Here is a 22,003-nt window from a genome sequence, read left to right as displayed (position 1 = left end):
GTGACAAAGGCAAAGACACAAGAGGATTCGCAGGGTTTAGCACCAAGTCAGGTAGAAGAGAAGCTTCTCCAGGGAAGGGACACTGGAACTGAGATCAGAAGGCAGAGGAGAGGTTCCAGTTCATGGAAAAGAGAGACAGCTAAAAGGGCAGTATGGCACAGTATGACCCCTGCTTCATACCATACCAACAAATATGATGAGAATGTTAAGGGCAAGTGTAGGGGCTGTGACAAGACGTAGCAGGGGACTTGGCATTGCCTAAGAGAATTAGGGAAGGCATCCCTGGGCAGTGTCACTTAAACTCAGTCAGGAATGATGAGTAGAAATTATGCGAAGAAGATCAGGGAACAGGGATGGGAGACTGCAGAAGGGCCCGGAATGTGGAGACACAGGAAGGAGTCTTCTGAAGATGAGGGTGAGGGGTGCTGACAGGGACACACAGTGGGTGGTCTTTCAGGTCATGGTAATGTAACTTCTTACACTCAAATATGGTCATTGCTACCGCTGTGTCTAAAACAATGATCCTGGAATAGAAGCTTTTCCCACTAGCCTCAAAAATAAAATACTATTTTTCAGTCCAGCAGATAATATATACATTTATTAAGATAAAAATCATGAAATAGGTGGAGTGCAGAGCATTTTTAGGGCCATGAAATTATTCTGTCTGATACTGGGATGGTGGCACATGACATGAAGCATTTATCAAAACCCACAGAACTGTACAACGCAAAAAGTGAACCCTAATGTGAACTAAGGACTTTAATTAATCAATATCAGTTCATTACCTGTAACAAATGTACCATGAGAATGTAAGATGTTAATAGGAAAAATAATGTGCAGGGGGAAGGGGTGTATGGGGACTCTCTGTACTTTCTGCATTTTTCTGTAAACCCAAAACTGCTCTAAAAAATAAAGACTAAAAATAAATAAAAATCATAAAAAAAAATCATGGAAGAATACACACTCTCCACCAATAGAACCTCTAAAATGGCCCACGTTGGTAAATTCCAAATTGAAACTCAGAATGAATGCAAAGTAAATAATTCTTTTTAAAAAAAAACCTTACTCTGTAGGATAGTTTTATGGCACCCCCACATTTCCCCTTTTCTTTTCATGTTTAGTTTCCTGAAGGTGAGGTGGGTACTCTTGCTTTGTGAACTTTCTCAGAACTTATCCTGCTCCCTTTCCCACTTGCCTTTCATCCTGTTCAGTCAGGTACTTCAGTAAAAATAGGCTTCAAAGAAGAAGCCCCGGTGGCCCAGTGGTTAAGGGCTCAGCTGCTAATGGAGAGGTCGGTCGTTTGAACCCACCAGCCACTCCGCCGGAGGAAGATGTGGCAGTCTGCTTCCATGAAAGATTAACCCTTTGCCATCAAGTTGATACCGACTCATAGGAACCCTATAGGACAGAGTAGGACTGCCCCATAGGATTTCCAAGGAGTGACTGGGGGATTCGAACTACCAACATTTTGGTTAGCAGCCGAGCTCTTAACCACTGTGCCACCAGGGCTCCCCAGTGGAAACCCTATGGGGCAGTTCTACTCTTTCCTATAGGGTTGCAGTGAGTCAGAATTGACTCAACAGCAACTAGTTTGGGTTTTTTATGGACATCGTTCCCAGAGGCCTGGGGTGAATTTTATCTCAATATCTGTTTACCTTGACCTCAACGAGATGAAGGGATGAGGTGTTTTGTCCGACAGGTTGCATGCTATGTCTGTTTTCTATACAAACAGAAGACCCTTTGTACTGTCAATGTATTGTCTTATAAACTTTTTCCTTACAGTCATATGTAAAAATTTCACTTATTTACCACCATAGAAGGAAAAACCTTAAGAAAGAACTTATTACTTAGTTGACAGAGATGGTGATGAAAAGGAGAATCCTACTAAAGATAATGAATTTTAATGACAAAATATTTATTGTTTTAATACAGGATGAAGAGGAAGAAATTAAACAAGAAATTAACATGTTGAAGAAATATTCTCATCACCGAAACATTGCTACTTACTATGGTGCTTTTATCAAAAAGAACCCACCAGGCATGGATGACCAGCTCTGGGTATGTAGCAGTGTCTACATTTGCTTTACTTACATGAGGAACATACAGGTCCAAATGGCCCATTTTCCTGTCCCCATGGTTGAGTTTGATTAAGTGGCTACTTCTTTGAGACTCTTAGCCGTTATGATTTTCGGAACATTGTATTTTCAAGGTTTTCTCCCACTTCCCTAAATATCTCTCCATCTTTTCAATATCTCTGAATCTTTCTTCTATCTCTTAATATTCCCAAAGCTGGTGTTTAAGTTCTCTGTTTTTTCCCACTAATAATGACCCTTTATTGAACTTTTATTAAATTTTAGGCACCATGCTACGTACTATTTATGGATTACATAATTTATTCCGGCTCTTTGAGCTAGGCATTATTAGGCACCATGCCATGTACTATTTGTAGATTATGCCATTTATTCCAGCTCTTTGAGGCAGGCCTTATTATTATCTCATTTCTTGGATGAGGAAACTAAGATTGACAGAGAGCATAAGTAAACTTCTCCAAGGTCTGTATGGCTAGAAATGGTGGAGCCAGGATGTAATCAATCTCTGTGGTTCTCTCTCCTGTCTGTCACTAGTGTGCAAATGACTCTGCACTTTAAATTCCAATTCTATGAGTAAAACACCTAACACCGTGTCTGATACCATTATACCAGTTGCCATAGAATCAATTCCAGCTCATCGGGACCTCATATATGTCAGAGTAGAACTGTGCTCTGTTCTTTTTGGCTGATTTTTCAGAAGTAGATCACCAGATCTTTCTTCTGAGGCACCTCTGGGTAAACTCAAACCACCCGTGTAAGTACCTGTAAAGGTTGCTTTCCTTTCCTGCTTCCCTTTGTCCACTTACCTATAGTGTGTTCCAGTCCTGTATCTTTGACAGTCTACCACACAACTCTAATTGGCTGCTCTACCAATGCCATAAATTCAGTATGTCTGATACCAAAACCATTATCTCCTATCTCTGTCCCACCCTGCCCAGATTGCTCTTCTTCTCACCTTCCTGGTTTCTGTCACTGGATCTTTTACTCACTTAGCCTTCCCGACCTTATGATGTTATCTTGGTTTGACCTTCCTTGCCAATTTCATAACTACCTACACAATGTAGGCCCATTCAGAGGAAGCCTAGACCTGCAGTAGCCTCCTACCTAATTTACTTCTCTCTCACTTCTTTTTTGAACCTCTGTTCATTTCACCACATGTTGTTGCTGGATTGTGCCTCTAAAAATACTTTTTTAACCACTTACCGTTTTAGTCCTTTTTATAAGATTTTAATAAGTGTCTAACACACAGAATTCACCGATTGTCAAGTGCCTGCTATGTGCCATACACTATGCTAAGCTCTACAGATCTAGCGATGACTTACTTCATGGACAATTTCTTGATGAGCTCAGTCTTGAGTAGAAGTTACCCCCTTAATGCCTTTTAATACCTACAGTCCAGCTGAGGAGGCAAACGTACAGTGAACGCAATTGGTGACAAAAAAGGAAATAATAATGTTAGCTCAGAAAACTAACCTAATTTTTATGTCATTTGATAGCGGTACTGCAATCTTTTGAAATGGAAGAAACTGCTAGGATTTTTTTCCCCCACAAGACCCATCCCAAATTTAAAATAAAAATGTACCCTGGGGTAAATAAACCCATTTTGTATGATCACATTGATTTTATATATTTTTATGTGAGTTCTTAAAGAGTTATAGTAAGACTTTAGTTGTGGCCTCAAATGTATAGGAGATATAAATGTGAAAATTAAAAATGTAGAAGTCATAGAATAAAATAAATGTGATTGTAAATTCCAAAGAGTGATGTGTGACAAAAAAAGGCATAAAGCATAAAACAGAATTTTGATGGACATGACCATAATTTTTTTTTGAATTTCTTATTATAAAGAAGTCATAAACCAAGTAAAACTGTAAATAACTAACATAGGTAAAAATAGTTACTATATGATAAACAAAGAATTTAGTAGCCTTCCGAGATGGAGAGTTTTTATAAATCAATAGGAAAAATATAAAACTACTAATAGAAAGATTGAATTAAGGAAAAGGTAGCAACTAACAAAATAAGAAAGAACAATTACCAAAAAATATGTTTTCAAAATGCAATCTTACTAATAAAATAAATGCAAAAGAAAATAAGAGTTAGATAACATGTCTTACCTGTTCTGTTGGCAAAGATTTTTTTTCTTTCTTTTTTTATTATACTTTAGATGAAGGTTTACAGAACAAACTAGCTTCTCATTAAACAGTTAGTACACATATTGTTTTATGACATTGGTTGCCAACCCCACAACATGTTGGCACTCTCGCCGTCTTGACCTTAGGTTCCTCATTACTGGCTTTCCTGTTCCCTCCTGCTTTATTGTCCTTGCCACTGGGCTGGTGTGTCCATCTGGTCTCCTTTTGTTTTGTGGGCCTGTCTAATCTTTGGCTGAAGGGTGACCCTCAGGAGTAACTTCATTACTAAGTTAAAAAGGTGTCCAGGGGCCATACCCTCAGAGTTTTTCCAGTCTCTGTCAGACCAGTAAGTCTGGTCTTTTTTTGTGAGTTAGAATTTTGTTCTACATTTTTCTTCAGGTCTGTCGGAGACCCTCTGTTTTGATCCCTGTCAGAATAGTCGGTGCTGGTAGCTGGGCACCATCTAGTTGTGCTGGACTCAGTCTGGTGGAGGCTGTAGTACTTGCGGTCCATCAGTCATTGGACTAATCTTTACCTTGTGTATTTAATTTTCTGCATTCTCCCTTGCTCCTGAAAGGGTGAGACCAGTGGAGTATCTTAGATGGCCACTCACCAGCTTTGAAGACCCCAGACGCTACGCACCAAAGTAGAATGCATAACATTTTCCTCGTAAACTATGTTATGCCAGTTGAGCTAGATGTTCTCTGAGACCATGGCCCCCCTAGCCCTTAACCCAGTAATTCGGTCCCTCAGGGAATTTGGATGTGTCTATGGAGCTTCCATGACCTTGCCTTGCACAAGTTTTGCTGGCTTCCCCAGTATTGTGTGCTGTCTTACCCTTTACCAAAGTTGTTGTTAGGTGCCGCCAAGTTGGTTCTGACTCATAGCGACCCTGTGCACAACAGAACAAAAAACTGCCCGGTCCTGCGCCATCCTGACAGTTGTTGCTATGCTTGAGCCCATCGTTGCAGCCACTGTGTCAGTCCATCTCGTTGAGGGTCTTCCTCTTTTTCACTGACCCTCTAATTTATCAAGCATGATGTCCTTCTCCAGATACTGAGCCCTCCTGATAACATGTCCAAAGTATGTGAGACATAGTCTTGCCATCCTTGCTTCTGAGGAGCATTCTGATTGTACTTCTTCCAAGACGGATTTGTTTGTTCTTTTGGCAGTCCATGGTATATTCAATATTCTTTGCCAACACCACAATTTAAAGGCGTCCATTCTTCTTCGGTTTTCCTTCTTCATTGTCCAGCTTCCACATGCATGTGAGGCGATTGAAAACACCACGGCTTGGGTCAGGTGCACCTTAGTCCTCAAGGTGACATCTTTGCTCTTGAACACTTTAAAGAGGTCTTTTGCAGCAGATTTGCCCAATGCAATGCGTCATTTGATTTCTTGACTGCTGCTTCTGTGGGTGTTGATTGTGGATCCAGGTAAAATGAAATCCTTGACAACTTCAGTCTTTTCTCTGTTTTTCATGATGTTGGTCATTGGTCCAGTTGTGAGAATTTTCATTTTCTTTATGTTGAGGTGTAATCCCTACTGAAGGCTGTAGTCTTTGATCTTTATCAGTAAGTGCTTCAAGTCCTCTTCACTTTCAGCAAGCAAGGTTGTGTCATCTGCATAATGCACGTTGTTTGTTCATGAGTCTTCCTCCAGTCCTGATGTCCCATTCTTCTTCATACAGTCCAGCTTCTGGATTACTTGCTCAGCATACAAATTGAATAAGTATGGCAAAAGGATACAACCCTGACGCACACCTTTCCTGACTTTAAACCATGCAATATCCCCTTGTTTTGTTTGAATGACTGCCTCTTGATCCATGTAGAGATTTCTCATGAGCACAGTTAAGTGTTCTGGAATTCCCATTCTCCACAATGTTATCTATAATTTGTTATGATCTACACAGCTGAATGCCTTAGCATAGTCAATAAAACACAGGTAAACATCTTTCTGGTATTCTCTGCTTTCAGCCGGGATCTGTCTGACATCAGCAATGATATCTCTGGCTCCACATCCTCTTCTAAATTGCTTGAATTTCTGACAGTTCTTTGGCAATGTACTGCTGCAGCCACTTTTGAATGATCTTCAGCAAAATTTTGCTTGCATGTTATAATAATGATATTGTTCAATAATTTCTGCATTTGGTTGTATCACCTTTCTTGGGATTAGGCATAAATATGGAGCTCTTCCAGTCAGTTGACTAGGTAACTGTCTTCCAAATTTCTTGGCATAGACGAGTAATCACTTCTAGCGCTGCATCCATTTGTTGAAACATCTCAATTGTTATTCCGTCAATTCCTGGAGCCTTGTTTTTCGCCAAGTATTATGATGACATTTGCAAAGACCTGGAGATAGAAAACCAAAAGGGAAGAACATGCTCAGCATTTCTGAAGCCGAAAGAACTGAAAAAAAATTCAAGCCTCAAGCTGCAATACTGAAGGATTCTATGGGGAAAATATTAAACAGCACAGGAAGCATCAAAAGAAGATGGAAGGAATACACAGTCAGTATACCAAAAAAAAATTGGTCGATGTTCAACCATTTTAGGAGGTAACATATGATCAGGAACCGATGGTACTGAAGAAGTCCAAGCTGCACTGAAGGCGTTTCACCAAAGTTATCTGTTGCTATTTAGTGTTTTTTCGTCCCTACTCCTCCCCTTCCTTGTATCCATCAAATGTTGTTTGTTTTTGTGTGTAAATCTTTTCATAAGTTTTTATAGTAGTGGTCTCATACAATGTTTGTCCTGTTGTGATTGACTTACTTCACTCAGGATAATACCCTCCAGATTCATCCATGTTGTGAGATGCCTCACAGATTCATCATGTTCTTTATCATTGCATAGTATTCCATTGTGTGTACGTACCATAGTTTATCCATTCATCTGTTAATGGGCATCTAGGTTGTTTCTATCTTTTTGCTATTGTGAATAATGCTGCAGTAAACATGGGTGTGCATATGTCTGTTCGTGTGATGGCTCTTATTTCTCTAGGATATATTCCTGGGAGTGGAATTGGTGGATCATATGGTATTTCTATTTCTAGCTGTTTAAGGAAGTACCATACTGTTTTCCAAAACGGTTGTAGTGCATTAGAGTTCCAATCTGCCTGCAGCCTTCCCAACATTTGTTATTTTCTATTTTTTTTAATTCGTGCCAGTAATGCTGGGGTGAGATGGTATCTCATTGTGGTTTTGATATACATTTCTCTAATGGCTAGTGATCCCAAGCATTTCCTCATGTGTGTTAGCTGCTTGAATGTCTTCTTTGGTGAAGTGTCTGTTCATTTCCTTTGCCCATTTTTTTAACTGGATTATGTGTCATTTTGTTGTAGAGATGTTGGATTTTCCTGTAAATTTTAGAGGTTAGACCTTTGTTGGATTTGTCATAGCCATTTTTTTTTCCCCCAGTCTGTAGGTTCTCTTTTCACTCTTTTGGTGAAGTCTTTTGATGAGCATTTGAAGTGTTTAATTTTTAGAAGATCCCAGTTATCTAGCTTATCTTCTGGAGTTTGTGTGTTGCTAGTTATGGTTTTATCCTGAAAATGCTGTGTATTAGCACCTCTAACATTGATCCTATTTTTTCTTCTATAATCTTTATAGTTTTTGGTTTTATATTTAGGTCTTTCATCCATTTTGAATTAGTTTTTGTGTATGGTGTAAGGTATGGGTCCTGTTTCATTTTTTTGCAGATGAACATCCAGTTTTGCCAGCACCATATGTTAAAAAGAATCTTTTCCCCATTTGATGGACTTTGGGCCCTTGTCGAAGATCAGGTGACCGTATGTGAATGGATTTGCATCTGGGTTCTCAGTTCTGTTCCATTGGTAAATGTATCTGTCCTCGTACCATTACCAGGCTGTTTTGACTACCGTAGCTGTATATTAGGTTCTTAGGTCAGGTAGTGCAAGTCCTCCTATTTTATTCTTTTTCTTCAATAGTGCTTTACTTATCCAGGGCCTCTTCCCTTTCCATATAAAGTTAATGATTAGTTTTTCCATCTCTTTAAAGAATGCTGTTGGTGTTTGGATTGGGATTGCATTGCATTTGTAGATTTCTTTCAATTGACCAAGAATTTTTTGTTTGTTTGTTTGTTTTTTAAATAATCTACCCAGAGTGGACACTCACACCCATAGTTCATGGGAGTGGACGTTGGTACAAGGGCAATTGGAATTACATATATATATATATCTCCACAAAAAAGTGCATACCATTTTACCCAGTATTTCGCTTGCAGGAAATAAATATTTGGGTAGCTAATAAAGTTGTATGTACAAGTTAACCAATGCAAATCACTTAAGTAAATTGTTACACCCGTTAAGGAACACTACGTAGGCAATTAAAATGACATAGCTCTATATTTACAAATGGACAAACATTAACAATTATAATGTTCTTTTTTTAAAGACTATAATTAGATAAAGTATTTTTTTATTTCTCTGAAAATAAAGAAAGAAAAAGGGAAAAAATATATATTTTATATATATACGTACACACACATATATTGGCATGTAGGGATGTCTAGGATAAGCACACCAGTAGCATTGAAGATGTTCGTTTCTAGGTAGTAATCTCAGTAATTTAATTTTTCACACATTTTTCTTTTTCGTGTCTGCTTTTTCTTATCTTTCTCTTAAGTCTCACACCTGAACCACTCCTGCTGTTGCTTCTTTTTTGTTGCTTTTCACTGGGCTGTCTTCGCCTTGTGTTTGGACAGTCAGTTCTCTGAGGACAAGAAGTGTGTTCTTTGCATGTCAGCGTCCTCCTCAGCACTAAGAAGGTGCCGGGCACGTGACGTTGACAAATAAATGTTTTGTGAATGAAAATGATACAATTGATACAAGTCTGGTTGCTACAGGTACTTTTGAGAGTTCTGTTGTGAGAGTTCAGGTTCCACAGGATCTGATGAGGTGGCACGATTTGGGATGTCTGTGTTCCCATATGACTTCTAGATTGTTAAAAGTCTAGCATTTTAGCAGTGACCCTGTATTGCCTTAAGCTGCAGCAGATGCCAAGTAGACAATGGTATGTATTTTAATGCTATCTATAGAAAGGTTTTTCATTTGTTCTGAGCTATGTTTCCAAATTAAAAGAAAGCATTTCTGTAGCTTTGGAATAACCTTCAAGCTTGTCACCTGAGATAGTAACAATTAGTTCTAGATCAGTCACAGCTAACATTTATTGTCATTTCTTTCTTGAGATGGGCAAGAAAAGACAGTTGATTTTCTTGTTAGGTTGAACTGTTAAAATCTGTATATTTATTTCCAAGTCTTGGTTGAAGAAGTGGGTGGTCAGTCAGGGCTTGACTCATTTTCAGTTTTTTTTAATTCTGAGATTTTTACAGCTGAAAGAAAAATTAGTTGTCATTTATTTTACTGGGTCCTAGTGAAGTCATCCTACGGATGGCGCAGGACCACTGAGTATTTCATTCTGTTGTACACAGGATCGCTATGAGTCGGAACTGACTCGACAGCACCTAACAACAACAAGTGTAGTCAGTTAACTCTCCCAGTGTCTCGAAGCTCCTTAATGTCTGACGCAGGGCTAAAATGATACATCCTAAAACATGAAGGTTTAGCTTGGCCTGATATTCTGTGAAAGGCACTGGAATTTTTTTTTTTTTTTTAGTGAACAAAACCTGCAGTCCGTTTTCAGACTGGTACTTGGGGAAAGCAGCAAGCCTGTTGGTGTCTGCAAGGTGTCAACAGGAGGTTTTGCACTCTGGAAATGAGTTGCTACCCTCCAGTTCTCGCTTTGGCCAGTTACTCTTCCCATGCTGGGAACCTAGAGTCAGCGTGTGTATCTGCTCGTTTGTTTATTCACTCACCCACTCGTTCATTCATTCATCCAGCAAATACATATCAGGCACTTGTAGGTGCAAGGCACTCTGCTAGGGGCTCAGGATACATGAGTGAACAAATTGATGAAGGCATTCATGCAGCTTACATTCTAGCTACAGACCACAAACAATAAACATAATATGTAGGAAAATTACAGAGAATACTAGAAGCTAAATAAGTGCCTGATAGAGCAGGGGACGGTAATGGGGAGTGCAGGTTGGGTTGCAGTGATTAGTATGCTGGTCAGTCTAAGTCCCTTTGTAGTTAACTTGAGGAAGGACATTCCAGGCCTGGTGTTTTTCAGAAAAACCATGAGGCCAGCGTGACTGGAATAGAGTGAATGAAAGGGAGAGATGAGGGAGATGAGGGAGACAGGACCTGGGACCAGATCATATAGAGACTTAAAGGCCATTGTCGAGATGTCACCTTGCTCTGGTGAGATGGGTAAGCTAGGGAGTGTTCCGACTGGAGAAGTCGTGTGATCTGACTCATGTATTAAAGGGATCACTCTGTTGCTGAGCTGAGAATAGACTGGACAGGGGGAAGGATAGAAGCAGAGTGTCTTAGTTACCTAGTGCTGCTACAACAGAAATCCCACAAGTGGGTGGCTTTAACAAACAGAAATTTATTTTCTCACAGTTTTGGAGACTAGAAGTCTGAATTCAGGGCACCGGTTCTAGGGGAAGGCTTTCTCTCTTTGTCGACTTGGGAGGAAGGTCCTTGTCTCTTTTTGGCTTCTGTTCTTTGGTCCCTTGGCGATGTTCTAATGGCTTGTATCTTCCTTTCTGTTTGTGCTTCCTTCTCTGTGCCTAATCTACTCTCTTTATATCTCAAAGGTGACTGACTTAAAATACACCCTACACTGATATGGTCTCGTTAGCATAACAAAGAAAGTCCTATTTCTGAATGGCATTGCATCCACAGGTATAGGGGTTTAAGATTTACAACACGTATTTTGGGGGACACAATTCAATCCATAACTTAAGGACACCAGTTAGGAGGCTATTATAGTAAGCCAGTCCCGTTCCTGAACTTGACAAAGGGCAGCTTTGTGGGATCTGCCCACAAAGATAATTTCCAAACTCAGGCCACATACCTTCACATTTTGCCTTCTCTACTTGTATCTGGCAAACTGTGATGTTTACAGGCCCCACATTCTGCCAGTTTGGAAGACTGAGGGCAAAGGGGCGCTTTCTGAATGCTTAGAGTCTTCTGCATAGGCGCAGGACTGTGGCCAGTTGTCCTCTTGTGGATCCATCCTTCCAGGTCTAACCTGGACCCTCCTCCAGGAAGCCCTCCTCACGTGTCAGCACATGTCAGACTCAGGCCCATGCAGAGGACTGTTCTGACGGTCCCCACTAGCCATTGTCTAGGAGCCTCTGTGTTACTGGGGATGGAGATACCAAGCTATTAAAAGCATGTGACGGCAAGAGCATCATTTCTTTGTCTAGGTGCACTTCTTCTATTTTATAACAAATTAAAGTGGAATTTAGAAAAGTCAAAGCAATATAGAAACATAGTAAATAGGAAATAATTGCCAGGTTAGAATATTGGTAGGAACTTGGCTATAGAATATAACATTGTAGTCCTTACAACTGGACCAATAAGCAACATTATGATAAACAGAGAAAATATTGAAGTTGTCAAGGATTTAATTTTACTTGAAATCACAATCAATGCCCAAGGAAGCAGCAGTCAAGAAATCAAATGACATATTGCATTGGGTAAATCTGACGTAAAATGATCTCTTTAAAGTGTTAAAAAGCAAAGATATTACTTTGAGGACTAAGGTGTACCTGACCCAAGCCATGGTATTCTCTGTTGCCTCATATGCATGCAAAAGCTGGACAATGAATGAATAAAGAAGACCAAAGGAGAATTGATGTATTTGAATTATGATGTTGGTGAAGAATATTGAATATACCATGGACTGCCAGAAGAATGAACAAACCTGTCTTGAAAGTACAGCCAGAATGCTCCTTAGAAGGGAGGATGGCAGAACTCGTCTCACATGCATTGGACACATTATCAGGAGGGACCAGTCCCTGAAGAAGGGCATCATGCTTGTTCAGTGAAAAAGTGGAAGACCCTCAGTGAGATGTGTTGACACAATGACTGCAACAATGGACTGAAACATAGCAACGATTGTGAGGATGGCACAGGACCAGGCAGTGTTTCGTTGTGTTGTTCATACTGTCGCTATGAGTCGGAAATGACTTGATGGCGCTTAACAACAAGAAGAACATGGTTACTCCAAGGCCTCTGGCTCGCTGAATTTGGGCCTTTCTCTGTTAATAATGACAATAGCAGGTAATAATTATTGCCTGCTTATCATGTGTCAACCACTGTGCTTGACTGCATTCTCATTATTTCATTAGACCTTTACAACTACTCTAAACCAAACCTACTGCCATCGAGTCGATTCCAACTCATAGCGACCCTATAGAACAGAGTAGAACTGCCCCATAGGGTTTCGAAGGGTTGGCTCGTGGATTCAAATTGCTGACCTTTTGGTTAGCAGCCAGACACTTAACCACTGTGCCACCGTGGCTCCACCACTCTACAGCTTAGATATTCTCATTAACCCCACTTTACAGAAGAGAGAGGTTAGGAAATTGCTTAGGATCTCACATCTAGTAGTGATGAAGCCAGTGTGCTAGCCAACCCTAGGCTCCCTGATGCCAGGACCAGCCCTTAAACCCTACACTCTTCTCCTTTTAGTCATAAAGAATAGTTCTGATATCAAAAGTTACTGTTCAAAATAGGGTTGAAACTCTGTATCAAGTAAGTTTATTTCAATTATACGTTTAATCTTCATTCCTCAGTTTCCTCAGCTTTGAAATAGCATAGGAAAACCTGTTCGCTACTACTAAGACTGTTGTGAAGTCTAAAAAATACATTTTTGAAAAGTGCATTAAGCCTTTTGGGAATGTGTTATTAAATAATTGCAAAGATCACAAATGACTGACTCTTTATGCTATTGGCATTTTCATGAGGATTCCATACACATGAAAATATTCTGTATTATAGAGAGACATAGACAACCAAGAGCAGCACTTTCTAACCTGTGTTCACTGTATTCAGATGACATAAAATATTTCTCCAGATACCTCTTTTGCTATGACTGGATGACAGAAATTTGCACATACCTCACCAGCCAATACAGGTGCTGTTTGAGGTGTCTGATTGAGTTATAATCTGTGCGAATTCTATCAGTCTTATTGTAAAGATAAACACTTATTTAGTACCAGCTTTTTGTGGAAATACAACTGCTTCTGATGATGGCCAAGTAATTCTCCTTTATCAAATGCTCAGGGCCTGATCCGGAAATCAAAAAGGGAGCTCTTTCAATAAAGATTCCAATCTCTTGGAAACTGGGCGAGCTCCTGACATGGCATTGCCATCTCGTTCAGCTGCAGCTCCATGGTGGAGAGGCACTCCTTGCTGCATGCCATTCAGACACTGGGACTGAGTGAGAAATAATGTCTACTAAACAAAATAATTTCTCTAAAATTAGAAAGCAAAATGACACATATTTTGCTGTTGCTTTTGATACTACCATAACAATCACAGGGCTCAAGTATCTCATAAAAAGAAATAAAATTCTGATGATCGTCTAAAGTGTAGGGTGGTCAAGTAAGAGAACAGGGCATTGTACTGGAATGACTCAGTAAGCCATTCATTCATTAGATTGTAACATTGTCGACTTGCAGAGCTAAGAATCAAGAACATATATTGTATGCCTCTTAGAGGCGAACATTCTAGCAGTTGGCTGAAAACTGGCCTGGGAATCCAGAGACTGGATTGTCTTCGCAGAAGGCAAAGTCTTTGGCATTTGGTTTCCTAATCTATAAAAATGATGACACTGGAATAGGTCGGAGTTTGCAAACTGGTAACCCAGAGGCTAAATGCAACCTTTAGATGTGTTTACTTTGGTGCACAATATGGGGTTTGTGTAAAAAGAGTTTCATATAAAAGTCTAAATTCTTTGAAAAATCAGATGATTTAGAAATATTGGGCCTGAAATCCCAAACAGCAGCAATAGTTCGAACAGAATACCAACTGTTTAGAAAGGACATGCCCACTCCAGTTTGCGCCAGGGACCCCATCACTACCTGTTGTCTTCCATACGTGCTCAGCTTCATGCACTTACATTACCTGCCTAAGCCCCATATTGGATCATCTCTGGTGGCCCTACCAAGCTCCCAGAATCCTTCAGCTCTCAGGAGTAAATGAGATACTAAGATGAGCCAAGACATAAAGTCATTCAACTACCAGTGGGTGATCTTTTATAAAGTCTTCAGTGATGTTGGCCACAGCCCCAAACCTAAGTCTGTTAAGTTTTGGATTTACATTGCTACAGTATCTTGGCTTGGCAAAAATCATGCCCACTACATTTTTTGGTTATTTTAAGATTTTAGAGACAAGGTGCCACAGATAACACCATTAAAAATTCAACTACCCATAGCCAAATGTTTTGAACAGTTCATTAACATTTCTTTTCTTAGTTCTGTATATCAGAAATGAGGCTTTCGTTGATTTTGATTGTTTTAATCTGTTACTTTTATAAATAAAGAATGATCTTTCTACATACATAAAAGCTAAGTCACTTGTCTAGAGAAGTTGTTGAGTCTTGTTATTTGTGAGTAGAAACTTTTAAAAGGCTGAATTTGGTAAATATAGAAATGATGTAGAAACAGTTTCCCAGTCTCGGCTGCCCCACTGGATGATCTATAGAGACAGAATGAAGTTACTTGGATACAAACACGGATCTAAAGCTATACCCAATTAGGACCTTGCAACATGGGCTTGAGTTAAGCTTTAATAGAGCCACTTTTATGAATTAATGGATGATTCTTTGACAGGAATATGAAAATGATTTCTTCTTTTATCCCAGTGCATTTCATTTGAACTGTGCTTAAACTGCTTTTTACCTTACGAAAGGAAGACTTTATGTATGCTCAAAGTTATTTTGCTAAGGGCCCATGCAACCCTTCCGATTCCTAATCTAGATTAATTTTAAGCCAAAGTATGTGTTCCTGTTTATGTTGTGCTTCTCAAAACTCGCAGCTGCCAGGTTGCTTCGTCCTAATTCCTAAAAGATCAATATTTTTTTCTTTTCCTATTTTTAAGCTGTTTGTAAACTTGCTCCCCCATCCACATCAAATTCTTCTATTTGGATGGCATTCTGAGATGCAGAGTTGTACATTTCTTACACCTTTAAGGTTAATTTCTATGATTAGGTCCATGGGAAAAATTGACATGTAATGATTTATAGCTACCAGGGAAATTTTTCCAGATGATATTGCACGCATAATGTGAAATTTAAGCGTCAGATGCCAAAAATAAGATGCTGCTGACTTCTCTAGCATTTACTTGTATGCTGCCGTGCTGACGTTGAGATGACTATCTCCTTTGACGGAGGCAGCTCTTCAGTATGCCTAGTGAACCTTTCCTTTGGGCCAGCATCTTGGTTGCTAAAAATACCGGTTGGCTTAGTAAACTCAGACCACCATTGTCATTTTCAAAATATAAAGTTGTTCATTATCCAGAAGCTTTATTGACAAAGTTTGGAACAGTTCACATACTAGGGAATCATCTTTTCATCTTTGGAAGACTTAGAATTTGTGGTTCAGGCATTCTCTTTTCAAGTCTAAAAGTATGATTCAGAAGCCAAAGGAATTTTCTTTTTCTTCAAATACATGCTAGTTTAAAAATGAATGCAAAAGGCTATTTTGTTTTCTTTTCCAAATGTGGAAATCCCAGTAGGTTTACTTTTACCATTAAGTCATAATTGAAATTATAAATGTATGCAAATGTATACCTACAAATAAGTACTTCTCACATGTTTTCTATAGTGAGACTTAACATACTTCTGGCAAATGAAGCAGCATTTGAACAAAGTTACTGAGTTTGGGTTTTATTTAGATCGATAGAGACAGACAGACAGATAGATGATAGCTGCTGTCAACTCGTGGAGACCTAATAACAGCCAAATAAAACATTGCCTGGCCTTGCATCGTCCTCACAACCACTGTCATGTTCAAGTCCATCATTGCATCATCTCACCAAGGGTCTTCCATGTCCTCGTTGGCCCTCTGCTTCACCAACTAAGATGTCATCCCCAAGTGATTGATCCTTACTGATGTTGTATCCAAAGCGAGTGAGTCAGACAGTGTTTTGTTGTGATCCATAAGGTTTTCGTCGGCTGATTTTCAGAAGTAAATCACCAGGCCTTTCTTCCTGGTCTGTCTTGGTCTGGAAGCTCTGCTGAAACCTGCCCATCATTGGTTACCCTGCTGATATTTGAAATACCAGTGGCATAGCTTCCGGCATCACAACAACAGGCAAGCCACCACAGTATGACAAACTGAAAGACAGGTGGTGGGTTTTCTTTATACCTTCACGAGTCATGCATATGCAGTCTGTGGCTATTCCCAGCCATACATGATAAAATACCCTGTGCCTCACTGATGTTTCTGGACCTTCAAGGTCAATAGGCTGACCCTTGGCAGAGTTGTGAAATCTTGGAAGTTTATCTTCCTGTCCTTTCCTTAGGGTGCCCCATCACCCGCTTGGTGCAAACTACACTCTCACTTCAGGCAGGCCTTTATCCTCCAGCTCTCTTCTCTTCTTCACCCCACTTCCCAACGCCTCCTTTTCCTAAAAAACAAGAGAGGGTCTACGAGTAATCATTTATACTGTGGGTGACTGGCTGGTGACATTTGGGAAGAATGAGTTTCTGTCAGGGTATTCTGGGCTAGTGTCTGCAGTTTTGAAACATCACCTCAAGACTTTGTTTCTTGATAAAGGAACTTAAGCCAATTAACTCTCAAGTGAGTGAATCCTTTAAGGACCCTAGAAATCATCCTAGCCTTTTAGGCTGGCTCTGAAAATAAACCATTTTTAATTCTCTCAGAGGTGCCTTGTGTTGGAAAAGGAAGATTAGAAGTGACCACCTCTGGTGATTCCACACTGAAGGCTCCTTGCCCCTGTGGGAGGGGGGCTCAGGGCTGACTCAGATAATGCTTCTGAAACTCCTTTCAAAGTCAGCTGAGGCCAGGGACACTTCCTGCAGTATTATCCTGCAGAGACAGAAGCCCTTGAGAACATAGTAAGCAAACTCCCCTCCCCAGCTTCTAAGAAAAAAATCCCACTTGTCTGTGTGGTGCAAACGTTAGCTGCTAATGGAAGGGTTGGCAGTTTGAGTCCACCCAGAGGTGTTTTGGAAGAAAGGCCTGGTGATCTACTTCTGAAAATTCAGCCATCGGAAAGTGTATGGAGCACAGTTCTACTCTGACACGTATGGAATTGCCATGAGTCGGAGGCCAACTTGATGACAGCTGGTTTTTCTCAGAAATATAAGACAACCGGCAAAAATATGTAATAATCAACCATGCAAACTGTGAAGAATGTCAGAACATTTTGTTTTTTAAAAGTAAGCTTTTTTATTTGGATAGACAATAACTAGCCATGTCCAGGCGATCCAAGCAATCCCTCCCCACAGTAATTTGGTTGCACAACATTGTGCTCTTTTCTAATTACCTCCTCCCAGAGTCCAGCCAGGACACAGTTCCATTCCCTGGCTGGTGCCCACCGTCCTGTGTCTTCCCTGCCTGAGAACAGTTCTGTCCACACCTTCAACTTAACCTTCCCTCTCTCTTCCCAGGTTAAATACATGTGTATTTCATTTTCTGACCCAGCTGTTTAGTTGGTGTTGAGTGAGATTTCAAATGTAACATTCCTTCTCATGTCCCCTCACCCCCTAAATAAAAAGATCCAGTGCCCTGGAATGCTCCCCTGTGTCTTCTTGCTGTGTGGTACAAGCTTAAAAAGAAGGTATGTCCTTGGTACTTTCTCATTAATAAAGGTTTTAGAAACACATACACCCAATATATTTTATAAGCTTCTTTCAGCCCTGTCTCTTCAGCATCCAACTCAAGAGGACATTGGGGAGCCATGGATGCCATCTTCCAAGTCAGAAGCTCTTCTGGTGGCTTTTTTATAAATGCAAATAGACCAAAAAATGGAAAAAGTAATAAACATATGTTGAGCTTTCTGGATGCTGGGAACTTTATATCCATAGACACAATTAATGTTCACATCAAATCTATAAGGTTGATGTTTTTGTTTTGTAGTTTATAGTGGTGGTAAAGGAGCCCTGGTGGCACAATGGTTAAGCACTCGCCTGCTAACCAAAAGTTTGGTGGTTTGAACTCATCCGGTTACTCTTTGGGAGGAAGACCTGGCAGTCTGCTCGCACAAAGATTAGAGCCTAGAAAACCCTATGGGGCAGTTTTACTCAGTCACATGGGATTGCTATGCAACCAAAATCGACTCAACAGCACCTAACATGCCCAATGTTCCATGGCTAGTAATTGAGGGAGCACCCTGTTTTCAACTCTGTTCTAGTTACTTAACGACTGCATACTATTGATAAGGCTGCAGACTATAACTAAGCTCCATTTCCAAATAAATAAGGAAAAAGGAATTGAGGGGACGAATAACTAATGAAATAGCAATAGCAAATCACTTAGCCCAGTGCTCTGCACACAGTAAATTCTTAGTAAATGTTGGTGCTGTTATTGCCCCGATGTAAACTAACTCTTTGATGACTTTATTTTGGGAAGAATATTAATGATCCATTATTTCTTATTTGTGAGATGGAAAGTTATTGACTTATCACCACTGGGCTTGGCAAGTTGAGCCCTGTTTCTGTTTATTAATGTGATGAGGTTACCTGTGGCGAGGGAAGGTCCCCACTGCGTGGTGGCAGTAATTATCAGTATTGCTGTGTGGCTGCAGGAACCGATTGCTAGCAAATGCTGGTTTCTTTATTTTCCTTTTAAAAAAAAATCCCATTACATAATTTAACAATCATTTTGTTCCACAGTGAAATGAAAAGAATTTAGCTGCCTTCAGCTGGAGCTCAATGGAGAAGCAAATTATAGAAATCACTGACATTAGTGCCTGGCTAGAGTAGGGCTGTTTCCTACTGAATATTTGAAAGTATTTTGTCCAATCTAATTTTAAGACTCTGGAGTCACTGGGCATCCACTGCTTTCCTTGGGCACTATAATTACGCAGCCTAATAGAGCTCAGTGGTAAGGACATTTGCTCCAGCTGATCCCAGGGCAGTGGCTGCATTTGTCAGAGATCTGGTTACTACCTTTCTCAAAATGGGATTTGGGGAAGGGGTAAAAACATGTTTTTCTCACTTGAGAAAATATTCCTGCCTTTCTACCCAAGGGTGTTTCTTTTGTCCATGATGCTGGTGTTGAACCGTAGTTTGTCACATGGTAGGATTTCTCTTAACTTTGTATTATAGATAGCCGGCCAAAATACATAAAAGTAGACAGAACAACAACCAACAGTAGACAGAACAGTACAATGAACACATGTGCCTAAAACCAGCCCCAACAACCATCAATAGCCAACCCTGCCCCATCCATGCTTCCATCTGCTTTCCGCTTTCTAACATTATTTTGAAGCAGATCCTACTAATCATATCATTTTAGCTGTATCCCAGCCTGTTTCTCCAAAAAATAAGAACTTTTTTGACATAATCATGGTACCATTATCAAAACTAAAAAATATTAACCACATTTCCTTAGTATCATCAATATCTAGTCTATTTTCAAGGTTGTAATTGTCTCATAAGTTTTTTAATTTTAAAAAAATTCAATACCTAAATAAGGTACATACATTATAGTTGGCTTGTGTATCTTCTTAAATATCTTTAAATCTACAGGATTCCCCTCTACTCTTTTTTTCCTCCTTGCATTTTATTTGTTGAAGAAACAAATTATTTACCCTGTGGAGTTTCCTAGTGTCTTAGGCTGGGTTCTCTAGAGAAGCAAAACCAGTAAAACGTATAAATATATAAAGAAATTTATATGAAGGAAACAGCTCACGTGATTGTAGAGGCTGGAACGTCTGAAGTCCGTGGATCAGGATAGAGGCTTCTCCTGATTCATGTAGCTGCAGGGGCTGGCGAACCCAAGATTGGCAGGTCGGAGAGGAGGGCTACCGCTCATAGGCTGTGAAGGTGGACAAATCTCAAGATCAGCAGATAAGCTGATAGCTCAAGTCTTAAGAACCGGAGGTCAGGCGAACAGGAGGCAGCCGCAGGATCCAGAGCAAGCATATTCAGATGTTTACATTCAGATGCAGGCCATACCCCCAAGGAAACTCCCTTTCGACTGATTGGCTACTCACAGCAGATTCCATCGTGGAAGTGATCACATATAAACACTGAGAATCATGGCCCAGCCAAGTTGACACACAATCTTCACCATCACACCTAGTCTGGATTTTGCTGATTGTATCCCCATGACTTAACATGTTCCTCAGTTCTCTGAATTTCCTGTAAATTGGTAGTTAAATCTAAAGAATTAATTAAGTTCAGGGTTTTGTTTGTTTTCTGGTTTTGGCAAGACTTTATAATTGATGTTGTGTTCTCCTATCATGAGGCAGATCCTGTCTGGCTGTTTTTTATTTTGTAATGTTAGCAGCCACTGATGATCAGATTAGGAATCTATTAGTTTACTGGAGGTACAAAATAGTGATATTCTATGTGTATTCCTTCTTCACTTATTAGATGGAATACCTATTTTTTTTCTAAAGATAAGCCTTCAACAAAATTCCAATTCATAAAAAAGACCAGACTTACTGGTCTAATAGAGACTAGTGGAACCCCCGAGACTATGGCCCTTAGATACCCTTCAACCTGGAAATGAACCCACTCCCAGAGATCACCTTTCAGCCAAACAATTGACAGACCTGTAAAGTGAATAGTAATACCCGTGAGGAAAGTCATTGGAACAGGAGACCAAAAGGGCAGCATTTGCCCAAAAACAAAGTTCAGAAGTCAGGAAGGGGAAGGAAAGATGGGTGAATGGAAATGGGGAGCTCAGGGGGAAAGTGGGTAGAGTGCTGTCACATTGAGAGGATTGCAACTAATGTCATGAAACAAAATGTGTATAAATAGTTAAATAGGAAACTAATTTGCTCTGTAAACTTTCGCCCAACCACAATAAAATGTTCAAAAACAAACAAACAAAAGAAGATAAGCTTTCCCTCTTTTATTATTTAGTTACCTAAGGATAAATTTTGTATAAGAAAGACAGGAAAAAAATTCTTGATTCTTTTCCTTTATTTGCCGGTTTTGTAAATAAGAAGTTATTTTCTTTCTTCTAACAGTGCCAGTTATATGCTTTTTCTGGGGGGTTGGGGGGGGGAGGAAGGAATATCTTTATTAACTCATTTAATTGAACATATTAAATATGTTTCAACAAATTGAAATTATTATTCTTCTTGATGCTCAGATTACCTCATCTTTAGCCAATGGAAGCCTCTTCAAGTTGACTCCTGAGTCTTTGATAGTTTCCTGGTTGTCATATATGGTAGTTTTACAGTTCTTATCAGGTTGGAATGTAGCCTATTGTGAGCATTTTCCAAGTCTCCTTACGAAAATTCCTTATTCTCTCTACTTCTGTTGGCCCTTCTGGAGAAGATGGGGAGTTTCCCTGCCCTTTGTGGGATCACCCAAAGACAAGTCAAAACAGGCATTAGAAACTCATTTATTAAACTCATTTCATGAGTTTTTGTTGAGTTTCTACTTTTGCCTGATATTGTACTAGATGCCAGAAATACAGAGAAAAAGAAAACATAACTTTTGTCCTGAAGATTTTGCGGGCTGGTTGGGTAGATTTTGGACCTGATGACCTGGTACTGATGTTGGGAATGTACATTTCGCCAAAACCATCAATGAGATTTCATTAAGGCACCATTTAGTTTTGTTTTTACTGTCAGGTCACAGATTGGTTGCTGGTTATTCTGAATTCTTCTCATATAATTAATTCTTTTTGCATAATAAAAAAATAATATACGTGCCTAATTAGGTGATTGTTGTTGAAGAAGAGAGAGAAAATAT

General features: G+C 39.7%; 1 protein-coding gene across 12 annotated transcripts in view; it reads left to right on the top strand.

Moving 5' to 3' along the window:
- Positions 1–22,003, top strand: part of TNIK (TRAF2 and NCK interacting kinase) — a 469,288-nt gene that overhangs the window by 303,730 nt on the left and 143,555 nt on the right. For all 12 annotated transcript variants that reach the window (XM_023737917.1, XM_023737914.1, XM_023737916.1 and 9 more), the window contains one exon: positions 1,933–2,058. In XM_023737917.1, the coding sequence (XP_023593685.1) occupies positions 1,933–2,058 (126 nt within the window). The remainder of the gene's footprint in view (positions 1–1,932; positions 2,059–22,003) is intronic.

This window comes from Trichechus manatus, unplaced genomic scaffold, assembly GCF_000243295.1.
Source record: "Trichechus manatus latirostris isolate Lorelei unplaced genomic scaffold, TriManLat1.0 scaffold00110, whole genome shotgun sequence".
Lineage (NCBI taxonomy): Eukaryota > Metazoa > Chordata > Mammalia > Sirenia > Trichechidae > Trichechus > Trichechus manatus.
The sequence above is the reverse complement of the archived record's forward strand: the minus strand, read 5'-3'. Positions and strand labels throughout refer to the sequence as shown.